At 41.0% G+C, this 11,559-nt stretch overlaps 5 protein-coding genes across 6 annotated transcripts; 1 reads left to right on the forward strand and 4 right to left on the reverse strand.

Moving 5' to 3' along the window:
- Positions 1–827: 827 nt before the first annotated feature.
- On the reverse strand, positions 828–2,618 carry LOC106303951 (PHD finger protein ING1). Of its 2 annotated transcripts, none has more exons than XM_013740312.1 (7): positions 2,505–2,618; positions 2,097–2,168; positions 1,822–1,997; positions 1,601–1,664; positions 1,396–1,480; positions 1,144–1,309; positions 828–1,064 (listed from the first exon to the last, which is right to left on the reverse strand). In XM_013740312.1, the coding sequence occupies exons 1-7, from the start codon at positions 2,560–2,562 to the stop codon at positions 954–956; spliced, it is 732 nt and encodes a 243-aa protein (XP_013595766.1). In that variant the 5' UTR covers positions 2,563–2,618; the 3' UTR covers positions 828–953. The 2 variants fall into 2 exon arrangements, with proteins under 2 accessions (XP_013595766.1, XP_013595767.1); XM_013740313.1 differs by having other exon boundaries at positions 1,822–2,016; positions 2,505–2,567.
- A 498-nt stretch (positions 2,619–3,116) lies between these two features.
- Positions 3,117–4,175, forward strand: LOC106301955 (dirigent protein 16). Its single transcript, XM_013738447.1, has one exon. The coding sequence runs from the start codon at positions 3,348–3,350 to the stop codon at positions 4,086–4,088; it is 741 nt and encodes a 246-aa protein (XP_013593901.1). The 5' UTR covers positions 3,117–3,347; the 3' UTR covers positions 4,089–4,175.
- LOC106301953 (hydroxyethylthiazole kinase) lies at positions 4,091–5,086 on the reverse strand. Its single transcript, XM_013738446.1, has 2 exons — positions 4,639–5,086; positions 4,091–4,578 (listed from the first exon to the last, which is right to left on the reverse strand). Exons 1-2 carry the CDS (start codon positions 5,065–5,067, stop codon positions 4,186–4,188), a joined length of 822 nt encoding a protein of 273 aa, XP_013593900.1. The 5' UTR covers positions 5,068–5,086; the 3' UTR covers positions 4,091–4,185.
- A 781-nt stretch (positions 5,087–5,867) lies between these two features.
- LOC106306310 (protein KRI1 homolog) lies at positions 5,868–7,996 on the reverse strand. The gene has a single exon (XM_013742884.1). It carries the CDS (start codon positions 7,943–7,945, stop codon positions 6,074–6,076), a length of 1,872 nt encoding a protein of 623 aa, XP_013598338.1. The 5' UTR covers positions 7,946–7,996; the 3' UTR covers positions 5,868–6,073.
- A 321-nt stretch (positions 7,997–8,317) lies between these two features.
- On the reverse strand, positions 8,318–11,559 carry LOC106301646 (glutamine--fructose-6-phosphate aminotransferase [isomerizing] 2). The gene is made up of 10 exons (XM_013738096.1): positions 11,263–11,559; positions 10,991–11,163; positions 10,813–10,921; positions 10,568–10,713; positions 10,228–10,392; positions 9,668–10,013; positions 9,354–9,604; positions 9,156–9,270; positions 8,646–9,070; positions 8,318–8,541 (listed from the first exon to the last, which is right to left on the reverse strand). Exons 1-10 carry the CDS (start codon positions 11,486–11,488, stop codon positions 8,458–8,460), a joined length of 2,040 nt encoding a protein of 679 aa, XP_013593550.1. The 5' UTR covers positions 11,489–11,559; the 3' UTR covers positions 8,318–8,457.

Consider the following 11,559-nt stretch of genomic DNA (forward strand, 5'->3'; position numbering starts at 1 on the left):
TTTTTTTATCTCGAGATCGAATCCGCTGAATCGGTCGATTAATGCTTATTGTATGAGTTATGTCTCCGGTCGAGATAATCATATATGGTGACCTAAGTCAAGCCTGAACCAATGCTAAATGTAGAAAGGTGTTTGGTACCTTTTTACATTTATCCGACTTTGTAACTAATAAAGGTGGGAATATCGAGTTTTTCTGCAGAAAAATGTTTTTAACAAACCTTATAGGAATTGTGCTTCGACTATTCCATTTGCAGGGCGTGTCTAGACCTTTCTGTCGAATCAGATTTAAAAAAGATTGAGCATAGCCTTAAGTTTATGTGGTAATAGCTTGTTTTTTTATCTCGAGATCGAATCCGCTGAATTGGTCGATTAATGCTTATTGTATGAGTTATGTCTCCGGTCGAGATAATCATATATGGTGACCTAAGTCAAGCCTGAACCAATGCTAAATGTAGAAAGGTGTTTGGTACCTTTTTACATTTATCCGACTTTGTAACTACTAAAGATGGGAATATCGAGTTTTTCTGCAGAAAAATGTTTTTAACAAACCTTATAGGAATTGTGCTTCGACTATTCCATTTGCAGGGCGTGTCTAGACCTTTCTGTCGAATCAGATTTAACAAAGATGGAGAATAGCCGTAAGTTTAAGTGGTAATAGCTTTTTTTTTATCTCGAGATCGAATCCGCTGAATCAGTCAATTAAGAAATTCTTTAAGTTCATTTCCGTCAGGTATGTGTAAAAACAAAAAAACAGAGTTTTAAACATAAACTAAAACGAGAAAACCAAAAACGTACTTGGTCTTAACTAGTACTCTATTTATCTAGTGTTTATTGGGAATGGAAGGTCTTATATATAGAGCATGTGCAACCCATAGTCATTATTCAATGGTCAGTGGATATACAACTACTATAGACCGTTTTAAACGAAACACACGAGCTTTTTAGATTCAGAATCATCGGCCTTTCCTGCTCTTCTTGACTGTAGCACAATCCGGACAGTACCATTTCCCTTTGGGTTGATCTTTCAGACCCACGCAACCAAAATGGAACCACTCAATCTTACACTGTAAATGAAGTTTTTATTCATCAGTCGTCTCACAATATAAAAATGAGATGCATTATTAGTTTAAAGCAACTTTTTACCTCATTGTTATCGCATGCAATCATCTCGCCGTAGCTAACTTGGTTGCAGATGCAGTAAGTTGGTTCGTTGGGATCCACAGGCAGATCCAAATCCATACCAGTAGAAGTCATACCTGCTGATGCTGATGCTACTGCTGCTGTTGACGCTGCAGTTGCTAGCCTTGTCCTGCCACAACATTAAATGGATGGTTTCATTAGACCTAAGCTCCTTTTGCTAAGGTTTAGGCAATGTAATAAGATTAAATAACCTACTTCTTTCGTCCTCCTCTTCTACCTTCACCTGCCTTCCCGGCTTCCCCGCTGTTCTCAAGGTTTGATGCAGAAGCATTTTCCTTCTCTGATAGAAAGCACATCTTATATTAATTACCCAATAAGATAAGACAGAGGCTCAAGCTTAAAAACTAAAATTAAACATAAGAATAAAAAAAAAAAAAAAAAAAAAAAAAAAAAAAAAGACCTCGGCGCATCTGCTCATTGGATTTTTTCATGTACTGGTCAAGTTGCTGAACATGCATATCCACCTGAAGCAATACATCATCTGAAAAATAATTGACTTTATTGAATAATCTAACTGCAAACTTAAGCTACACAAATTTCGAGCTCAGACAGACACCATAACAGTGAAGTACTATCATCTTAAGAAGACAAGGGATGAGAGGGATTTGAGAAGCATATTACCAGATCATAAGCCTGCATAGCCAAAGCGAGCTTCTCATCAGCAATCCTGACACTGTGCTTCTGTTCATCAATTGCTTCCTCTGAGAAGTGTGCATTGGGTGTAACATTTCCGGTTCTGCCTCTTCTTATATCCTCTATCTCCTTTTCACACCGTTGCTCGTTCTGTCTTTGATTTTCTACAAAGATTAAAGTCACCTTGCAGAGCATGATTTTCAAATCTTTAAGAAGCATGTAAAAGATACAAAATGAAATGATTGATTGGGTTGTTATGGTACCTTGCAAACTTTTATCCAAATCACGGAGGAGTGCATATTTCTTCTGCAATACATGAGCCAACGACACGAGATCTACATAGACATATATATCATTAAGAACCAGTTGCTTAGTTAACACTCTCATCATACACAACTTTCAATTGCGTCAAAATCATGATCCATCTACAACATAACTGATTCTTCAAAAAATTTACAATTTCAGTTCAATTCAATATGCACATCCCTCGATTAACCGACGGTAATGCCATTTTAGCTTATCATCACTTTCGAACCAACTCAAGAACAAGAAATCAATCATTCCAATTCTCCCAAAGTTATCGAAAATCGCATTGCTAACGTAACAGGGAGAATCTAATTTCACAAACTAATTGAATAATGAAAGGGGAATCGAGAAGAAAGATTGCTTACTAGATTCAAATTCGTCGGCGAATGACATTTGGGTATTTAGGGTTTCACAAGATTGCATATGTTTGGAGAAGATATTATTATTATTATTCGCTCGCAACACTCTCTTTAAATTGTTTTTTTTTTTATATCCTTCTCAATCTCAAATTTTCATTTTTATATTCAAACAAACTATAGTAGTTTCTGATACTTGATGTTTTATAATAGTGCACAAAGATTAAGAAAATTACATTTTTCTAGAAAAATATTTTAAAGATATAATTTTAAAATCAATTAACCAATTATAAAAAAAACTGTAAAATCTAATTGGTTGAACAGTTTCCAATAAAGTTAAAATTAACCTTAAAATCTCAAATCATCGTTAAAATTTCAAAATTTCATGTAAATTGAAACAAAACAAACCTTCTAAAACATCATCTATATTGAAACGAAGGGAGTATATAATTGGACTTTGGTAATGTTTTGCTTTTTTTCTCATTTTCTGGCACTGAACCACGACTCATTCAAACCTAAACCAACAAAATTAAGCTACAACTAATTTAAACTGACAAAGAATTTGGTACCCACTAAACTAAAGAGGGAGCTCGCAATGTAATAATATAATTACGTCTTGTTTGGGATTTTCAGAAACTTTTTTTTGGCCCAAAGATAACAAAACTATTATAAAGACGTAAATTCAACAACTACACTAACTCATAAAAACGCAACAACTTCACAATCACCACCTCTCTATTTAAACACGCCATTGCACACACATCTCACATATTCATCAAACAAATCTTTAATCAGTTTAAAATCTTCTTCCAGCAACACAAAGAAAAACAGAGAAACAGCTTTCTCTTCTCCATGATGATGATCAAGCAATCACCATTCTCCTCTCCATTAACAGCAATCTTCTTGCTCACACTTGCTGTTTTCGCAGCAGCGCTTGAACCTCCACCTGAAGACCCCATTTTCGAGCTCTACATGCACGATATACTTGGAGGAAGCAGCCCCACGGCGAGACCCATCACAGGTTTGCTCGGCAACATTTACAACGGTCAAGTTCCTTTTGCTAAGCAGATTGGTTTCACTCCTCCCGAAAACGGCATAGCCATACCCAATGCAAACGGCGCCCTTCCAACTGTTAACGGTATCAACGGTGTACCTCTCGGGACAGGCTTGTCTGGTACAGCTTACTCTGGTCAGAACCTGAACGGGATACAGACTCAGCTGGGTCCCGATGGTTTGAGTCTCGGGTTTGGCACCATCACGGTCATCGATGACATACTCACATCTGGTCCTGACTTGGGCTCGCAGCCACTTGGTAAGGCTCAAGGAGTTTACGTTGCAAGTTCCGGAGATGGAAGCACACAGATGATGGCTTTCACGGCTATGCTTGAAGGTGGAGAGTACAACGACAACCTCAACTTCTATGGTATTTACAGGATTGGAAGCGCCATGTCGCATCTGTCAGTGACTGGAGGAACAGGTAGGTTCAAGAACGCTTGTGGCTTTGCCGAGGTCAGGCCTTTGATTCCATCTGGTCAGCACCAAGTGGATGGTGCAGAGTCCTTACTAAGGATCATTGTCCATCTAAAGTACTAAGAGATTTAAAATGTATACATGAGTTTATGCGTGAATGTTCTTTTTGTTATGTGTAACACGTATTGATTGAAAGCAAAACACAAAGTCTTGTTGTACATCAACCCAACCTGGTGATTTTCACACGGCTAAGCACAGTGGTTTCATCTAAACCGTAAAGAGAATCAATCAAATGCATTCTCAAAGAAGCTGGACCATTCGCCAACTCTTCACCCAACTCACCTGCTATACCAAAGACAGACATAGCGGACACGGTAGCTTCCAGCGGCTGTAACGGATCGACAGCGAGAAACGCAGCAACCAGGCCAGCTAGTGAACATCCAGTTGCAGTGATCCTTTGCATCATCTTTGTCCCGTTGTGGACACCAATAACCCGTTTCCCATCCGTAACGATATCAACAGCTCCTGAAACCGCAACAACAGCACCACTAGACAAAGCTAATGACTTTGCAGCTTCTATGGCCTCTGTAGATTCATGAGAGCTATCCGCACCCTACAATGATTCAATCATCAAAACCTCTCTTTACGAGATTCTTGAACCTTTAAAAGATACCTTAGTCTGACCCTGCGAAGCAGAGCCCGAGAGAGCTATGATCTCAGAACCGTTTCCTTTGATCACGCTAGGTTTAATCTCAACAAGCTCCAAGCACGCCTTCAACCGGAAACCGGAGCAACTCACGGCGGCGGGATCGAGAACCCAGGGCTTTCCGAGCTGAGCAGCGAGTTCGGCGGCGGCTTTCATGGAGGGAAGCCAGTCAGGTGTAAGCGTGCCGACGTTGACGAAGAGAGCGTGAATATGAGGTGTGAAATCGGGAACCTCAGCGACCGAATGAACCATCGCCGGCGATGCGCCGGCGGATAAAAGCGTGTTGGCCACGAGGTCCATTGAGACGAAGTTGGTGATGCACTGAACCAGCGGCGATTGTCGCCGGACGGCCGTAAGGTGCGTCCACACGCCGGAGCTCCATTCTTTTGATTCCATTCTGCTTAACCAATCGTCAATCACGATTCAATTATATATCAGAAACACGGTTTGGTTTTAATTTCATAAAGCCGAGAATTTTTATACCGGTTCAGACCCAACCAAATAATGCAATTAAACCGGGAGGACACAGAGCGTACTGAATTCTTAGCCAAACTAACTCTTGCAGAAGACTTGTACTCCAACACAGCTTCATGAACGACTTCTACTTAACGTTCGAGCTTCACTGAAACTACATCTTTACTAAATTAAAGCAGCTAAACTGAAGAAAACAAATCCTTCATTATGTGCTTGCTTGTTTGCTCATGGTTGAAAATTTAGTAGTTTTGATTGCAGTACTATCTACTCATATCTAAACCACACCAACAACAACAAACTGAGCAAATATCCGACAATGAGATACATGCGTTGGTAGCATTCTTCCCAAGAAAGACCTTCGTTTTTGGAACAAACCACTCGAAGGTGATACATGGTTTATGAGCTCTCTCTTTCTAGGATATTACCCAAACCAGAGGTAAGGTTCAATATCAGAATCTTCAAAAAGAAAGCCATTGAGCTTCAAAGGGATCATGGAATTAATATGCACGGGCTTGGCCTCGAAACTCTTTCGGTCAATGCCAGTCTCCACGGACCCGTATGTTGCTTGGATAGTGTGGGACTAAAAGAAGAGAGAACTCATAAAAGAAAATATTTACGCAGCAACAAAACCACAATATATGCAACTCTATAATTTCTTCAAAGATTATAAGAACTCGTATGCAATAAATCCATGCATAGCCCATACTACTAGGAATCCTAACTACAAAGGATAAGCAATTCAATATTTCAATTGAGTTTCAGACGATTTATAACATACCAAAGGGACACAACCAAAAGAAACAAATCAAAGAGTTGTGTAATAAAACCAGGAACAACAAAATATTACGAAATCAAAACTAGGAAACCAAACATCAAAATCGATTCAAGAGAGTAAAAGGACCATTATTCTCTTACTTAATTCTTTTGTTCAATTTGTCTTCCCATAAGCAACCATTCTGTTAGGAGGAAGCTTCTTCTCAGCTTCACGTCTTCTTCTCTTCGCCTTCCTCGACAGTTTGCTTGTCCCAGCCTCGCCTTCCTCATCTGCTATCGGTGCTGCTGGCTTCTTCTCCTTAACAACAGCATCTCGCTTCTCTTCACGATCCCTCTTCTTGCTCCTCTTCTTGCTCCTCTTCTCATCAGGATCATCAATCCTCTCCAGCAACTCACTGAACTTGTGTTTCTGCTCCTTGAGTTTGTACTTGTTCACCTCCCAGTCCTTTTCCATGTACGGAGCCATCTTCTTCAATGGTACGTACTGGTTCAGCTCAGTGTCGTCCAAGAAGAGTATCTCTTCCTTCTCCAGCCCATAGCTGTTTGGTTGTACTTTAGCAAACTTAAACCTTGTCTTCAAATCTCCAATTGTGTCCTCATAGTCTAGCTTGTAGTACTCCTCCATCAAAGCTTCCTGGGCTCTTTTCACAAGAGATGCTTTTCTCTTTCTCTTCCTCTTACCCTCTCTCTCTTCTTCCTCATCCACTTCTTCTTCTTCTTCCTCTTCAGGTTCTTCATCATCCTCATTTTGCTTCAAAACCTTTTCTCTGGTGGCAGTAAACCCATCCCCACTTTGAATGACATCCCAATTCTTTGGGAGTCCAAGGAGTTCATCTTCCTTGTCAAAGTCAGGCTTCTCATCATCATCACTATGCAACTCTGAGTCCTCAGCACCGTAGTAGTTGTCATCAAAAGCAGCTTTCATCATCTTATCATACTCGTCGGGGTCAAACTCATCTTCCAGGCCTCGTGCATCTAAAGGAAACTCTTCCCCTTCCTTAAAACCAGCAATAGAAAGAACCTTCTTCATCTTCTCCTCAATCTCCTTCTTCTTGACATTCTTGAGCCGCTTAAGCTCTTCTTGCCTCTCAATCTCAGCAATTTTCTTCCTATCGACCTTGTTCTCCCTCTGTTTTTTCCTCGGGTTATCCTTCTTCCTCACGGAATCTTCAACGATCCTAGACTGACCCATAACAATGCCCCCTGCTGCATTCTTCTCCTCATGACGATACTTGGTCTCAAACTCCTCCTGCTCAATAACCAATTCCTCGTCATCTGAGATCTGCTTAAGCTCTGCTTCATCAATCACTTGGGTTTTGCCTTTTCCATCTTTATCCTTCCACATCTGTTTGAGCAAGTAATCTCTCAAGAACTTGTCGCCCTCACCAAGCTCAGACTCTTTACCGAAGTACTCATCAGCCATCTCCTTAAGATCCTCATCTTCTTCCTCCTCTTCAGAATCATCATCTCCTTCCTTGACTTTGAAGAGATCCTCATCATCATCATCGCTCTCCTCCCCTCCAGCCTCCAGAGCATCAGACACAGCTCGTCTCAGCTCCTCCTGCTGCTCGCCGTAACTCTGAACCATGCTACTCCTCCCTTCATCTTCCTCATCAGCATCTGGACCATGCTCGAGCAAATGCTGCGCCTGAACATCTTTGATGTGCATCACCTTCATTTTCGTCTTCTTCTTCTTCTTCTTCTTCTTACGATCCTTCTTCTCAGCATCATCGATCTGTCCTGTAGCTAGAAACCCAGGGTCATGTTCCTTTAACTTATTTAAAGATTTGATCCACGTGGAGACTTCATCAACTCCGATCTCCTCCTCTGGGTCAGAAACGTCTTCGGATTCTTTGGATTCGTCTTCGTCCTCGACGATTTCACCTTCCGCCACCGCTTTGGCGTATCGCCTTCTATCCTCGCGCTCTCTGTTGAATTCCAACTTACGACGGTATTCGTCGTCGACCTCGAGCTCAACGGGGCCTTTGTTCTCAGGAATGTCACCGCCGAACACTTTGGAAGGCATCTTCGTCGCTCGCTGGGAACTTTGGTGGTGGAGTCGGCTAGGGTTTTTTCTTTCATGTAAGTGGTCGATTAGTTGCAGGCGTTTTAATTTATATAGCACTAGACTAGACCAGACCGGTTAGATTGAACCAGATAATTATTTTGTAATACCATAAATTTCAGCTTTATTGAAACCAATCCTCAATGGACCAGACCAGACTGGTTTATTTGCTGGAGTCGGCTGTTAGTGTTGCCGTCGTTAATTTATCCAGACTACCAGACCGGTTAAATTCTACGATTGAACCGGACCATTATTTGATAAGATTATTTAAGACCATACGATACAAGTTTCCCTGTGTACACGGCTAGGCGCTATTTCCCCCACAAACAAAAAAGCTTACATAAATTTTGGTTCGGTTAAGCTTCCATTTGTGTGATAACAAAATTACGATGGGTTTAACGAGACTAACACGAAAATCCAAATGCATTCGAAAAACTATACAAAAACTAGTCATACTCTTCCCTTTTGGCTCTCTACTGAGTTGTCACACTCTTCGCTAAATTCCTCGGCTGGTCAACATTGTGTCCTCTCAGAACAGTCAGATGATACGCCAATAACTGCTCCCCCAAAACAAACAAAAAGTATTAACAGAAGAGAAGATATACATGTATATATATATATTAGATCAGATTAGTGGTGTAAGAAGATATTAGAATTTTACCTGTAATGGCACTATATTAACAACAGGCTGTAAACAATCTTCCACTTGAGGAACCTCTATTGCTCTACAAGATCCACTCGAGCTCACAGACGCAGCATCGCCTTTTGAGCACATCACTATCAATCTCCCTTTGCGTGCGTGTAGTTGCTGAATCACAGATTGTTGTTTGCTGAAACAAGCATCGCGAGTGGCGATCACAGCGATAGGTAGATTCTCATCAACTAAAGCTAAAGGCCCGTGTTTCATTTCTCCTGCAAGTATTCCTTCGCTGTGCATAAGTGATACTTCTTTTACTTTCAGTGCTCCTTCTAATGCTGTTGCGTAGTTGTATCCTCTTCCAAACACAAGCAGTGACTGCTCCTCTATCAACAGTTTTGCAAGATCCTTCATTTCCTCGTCTAGCTTTAGTACTTCCCCAATCTTATCTGGATTCAAACATGAAGAAACCAAATTGCTTAAAAACAATCAGTCTTAAGAAGAAGCACCTGTGATAACTTGACTCAAACTTACTCGGTAAATCAAGCAGCCCATCAATTATAGCTTCCCGTCTAGTTTGGCTGGAGATTGTGTCACTTCCAATCGCTAGAGCTAGCATTACCATCACCACGATCTGACTTGTGTATGCCTGGAGGGAAAACATAACTTGTTTTAAGCTTCAAATCTTGATATATATATATATATATATATTCAGATATTCACGAAAGTTACCTTTGTACTTGCCACACCGATCTCAGCTCCTGCGTTAATATGGACACCACAGTCTGTTTTTCTAGCTATGGAGCTCCCAACTGTGTTAGTTATCCCGACACACAAGGCACCGTTTTCGCGAGCATAATCCAAGGCCAGTAATGTATCTGCTGTTTCACCAGACTGACTCACAAACACCGCCGTGTCCTCTCTGTATATGGGACCTTGCCGGTCCCAGAGATCACTAGCAATCTCCATGCTGACTGGTATACCTATGGAAAGACTTTCAGTTAGCAAAGCCAATTAAAATCAAGACAACACATGATTATAGTTACCAGAGAGTTCTTCCAAGATAGGTCTTGATGCAAGAGCGGCGTTGTAACTTGTCCCACACCCGATGAAAACTATACGACGGCTGCGTCTTATGGTCTTGAGGTGATCCTTCAACCCACCTAGGAGGACTGTTTTCGGTTTGCTTGAACCACCGCGTATAAGCCTGCCTCTCATTGTAGTAGTTAGAGATTCCGGCTGCTCGTGGATTTCTTTTTGCATGTAATGATCATACTTGCCCTTGTTTATTTGCTCAACCTCCATCTCTAAAACAGATAATGCACGTTCCACTGAAGCAGGTCTAGATGAACCACTACGCCTTTCAAACTTAAGTATGTCAACGCCTCCATCCTGTTGATAAAAGTGCAAAGTGGTCAGCACATATCTAAATAGCTTCCATAATAAAAGGTAACTACTTCCTATCTACTGAAAGACAAAAACTCCAAACTGGAACCAATATTAATAACATGTGTCATAATATTTATTAGTGATGATCAGTCAATCAGATTCGTTATTCATTAGCAAGGAAAGAATACACACTGAGAATAACAATAATGAGTTATACCTTGAGATGAACAACTTCTTCATCTTCAATCACCAAAACTTTCTTTGTGTGCTCAACAAGAGCGTGCGGGTCACTTGATAAGAAGAATTCCTTAGGATGGTCATTCTTGGAAAGAAAGTGGGCATCCTTGAAAACATGAGTGTTGCTCATATCTTGGTCTAGCTCCTACGAAATGATGCAAAAAATAAGGTATACTGCAGTTTCTTACAAACTGAAGACGTTTTCGATTCTGTGAGTGAAAAAGATAAAGCTAGCATCGTGATTCATGTAGAATCTTAAAATATCCATAACCAGGAGCGATATAAAAACTCCGAATCCATGCTAGATGAGAGTTACTTACTTTAACGCCTAAAAGCAAGGGACTTCCACGCTTGCAGGCAACTAACTCGTTAGGATAACGCCAGCTTTTGAAAATAAGAGCATAAGCACCCTCGAGGTGTCTCATCACTTCAAAGACAACTTCACAGAAACTTACGGTCTGCTCACCTACACGTCACAAGTAAATAGTCGCAATCATCTCACAAGCAATGGATCTACTACTAAACATCCTGCAACTCATAAGGTAGTCAGAGCAAAAGGATATACCTTCTTCATTGGCTTTGTCAAAAACAAATTTAGCAAGCTTGGGAATGACTTCAGTGTCTGTATCAGATTCAAAAGTAAATCCATGCCTGACTAACGTCTCTTTCAGTACCTGACGCAAAGAACAATAAGAATCAAAAAGCATACCAAAAGGAGTAAAAGAAGAAGAAGGAGAAGAGACCTCATAGTTAGTGATAACGCCATTGTGAACAACCAGAAAATCATCACCAGGACCAGAAGACTGAGGATGACTGTTCCTGGGAGCTGGCTCACCATGAGTAGCCCACCTCGTGTGTGCAATCCCAGCGTGAAAATAGAAAACCTCCTCCAAGTTCAATTCTGTATTCGCAATCTCTGTAATCACAAGGAAGGAAAGCCACAGATCACATCATCACACAAGGACGATTTGAAATGTAAATCGAAGATCCATAGAGAGAGAGAGAAGAGTGAAACCTTCGTTGACGGAATTGACGAGTGATTCGATGTTGCCAGCCTGACGAAACACGAGCGGAGGAGAAGAGGTAGGGCAGTTTTGAGAGAGCAAAGAAGAATCGATGGCGATGCCTGCGGAATCGTAGCCGCGGTACTCGAGACGACGGAGGCCATTGAACAGAACGTTGAGAATGTAACGTCTCTCTTTGTTCGCGTGGAAATTCAGATACGCGAATATTCCACACATTCTTCTTCTCTAATCTCTCTCTTTCGAAAATGTTTCAGAATGAGAGGGAAGACGAAGAACCTAAGAGCACC

This window comes from Brassica oleracea, chromosome C7, assembly GCF_000695525.1.
Source record: "Brassica oleracea var. oleracea cultivar TO1000 chromosome C7, BOL, whole genome shotgun sequence".
Classification (NCBI taxonomy): domain Eukaryota; kingdom Viridiplantae; phylum Streptophyta; class Magnoliopsida; order Brassicales; family Brassicaceae; genus Brassica; species Brassica oleracea.

Excerpts from the sequence above, each read along its gene's own strand:
- LOC106306310 (XM_013742884.1), bottom strand. The coding sequence starts at position 7,945 with ATGCCTTCCAAAGTGTTCGGCGGTGACATTCCTGAGAACAAAGGCCCC.
- LOC106301955 (XM_013738447.1), top strand. The coding sequence starts at position 3,348 with ATGATGATGATCAAGCAATCACCATTCTCCTCTCCATTAACAGCAATC.
- LOC106303951 (XM_013740312.1), bottom strand. The coding sequence starts at position 2,562 with ATGCAATCTTGTGAAACCCTAAATACCCAAATGTCATTCGCCGACGAA. Across the intron at positions 2,169-2,504 it reads CGCCGACGAATTTGAATCTA|ATCTCGTGTCGTTGGCTCAT; the intron begins GTAAGCAATCTT and ends ATGTCTATGTAG. Across the intron at positions 1,998-2,096 it reads TTTGGATAAAAGTTTGCAAG|AAAATCAAAGACAGAACGAG; the intron begins GTACCATAACAA and ends TAATCTTTGTAG.
- LOC106301953 (XM_013738446.1), bottom strand. The coding sequence starts at position 5,067 with ATGGAATCAAAAGAATGGAGCTCCGGCGTGTGGACGCACCTTACGGCC. Across the intron at positions 4,579-4,638 it reads CTTCGCAGGGTCAGACTAAG|GGTGCGGATAGCTCTCATGA; the intron begins GTATCTTTTAAA and ends GAATCATTGTAG.
- LOC106301646 (XM_013738096.1), bottom strand. The coding sequence starts at position 11,488 with ATGTGTGGAATATTCGCGTATCTGAATTTCCACGCGAACAAAGAGAGA. Across the intron at positions 10,922-10,990 it reads GCGTTATCACTAACTATGAG|GTACTGAAAGAGACGTTAGT; the intron begins GTCTCTTCTCCT and ends TCTTTGCGTCAG. Across the intron at positions 9,271-9,353 it reads TCGGTGTGGCAAGTACAAAG|GCATACACAAGTCAGATCGT; the intron begins GTAACTTTCGTG and ends TTTTCCCTCCAG.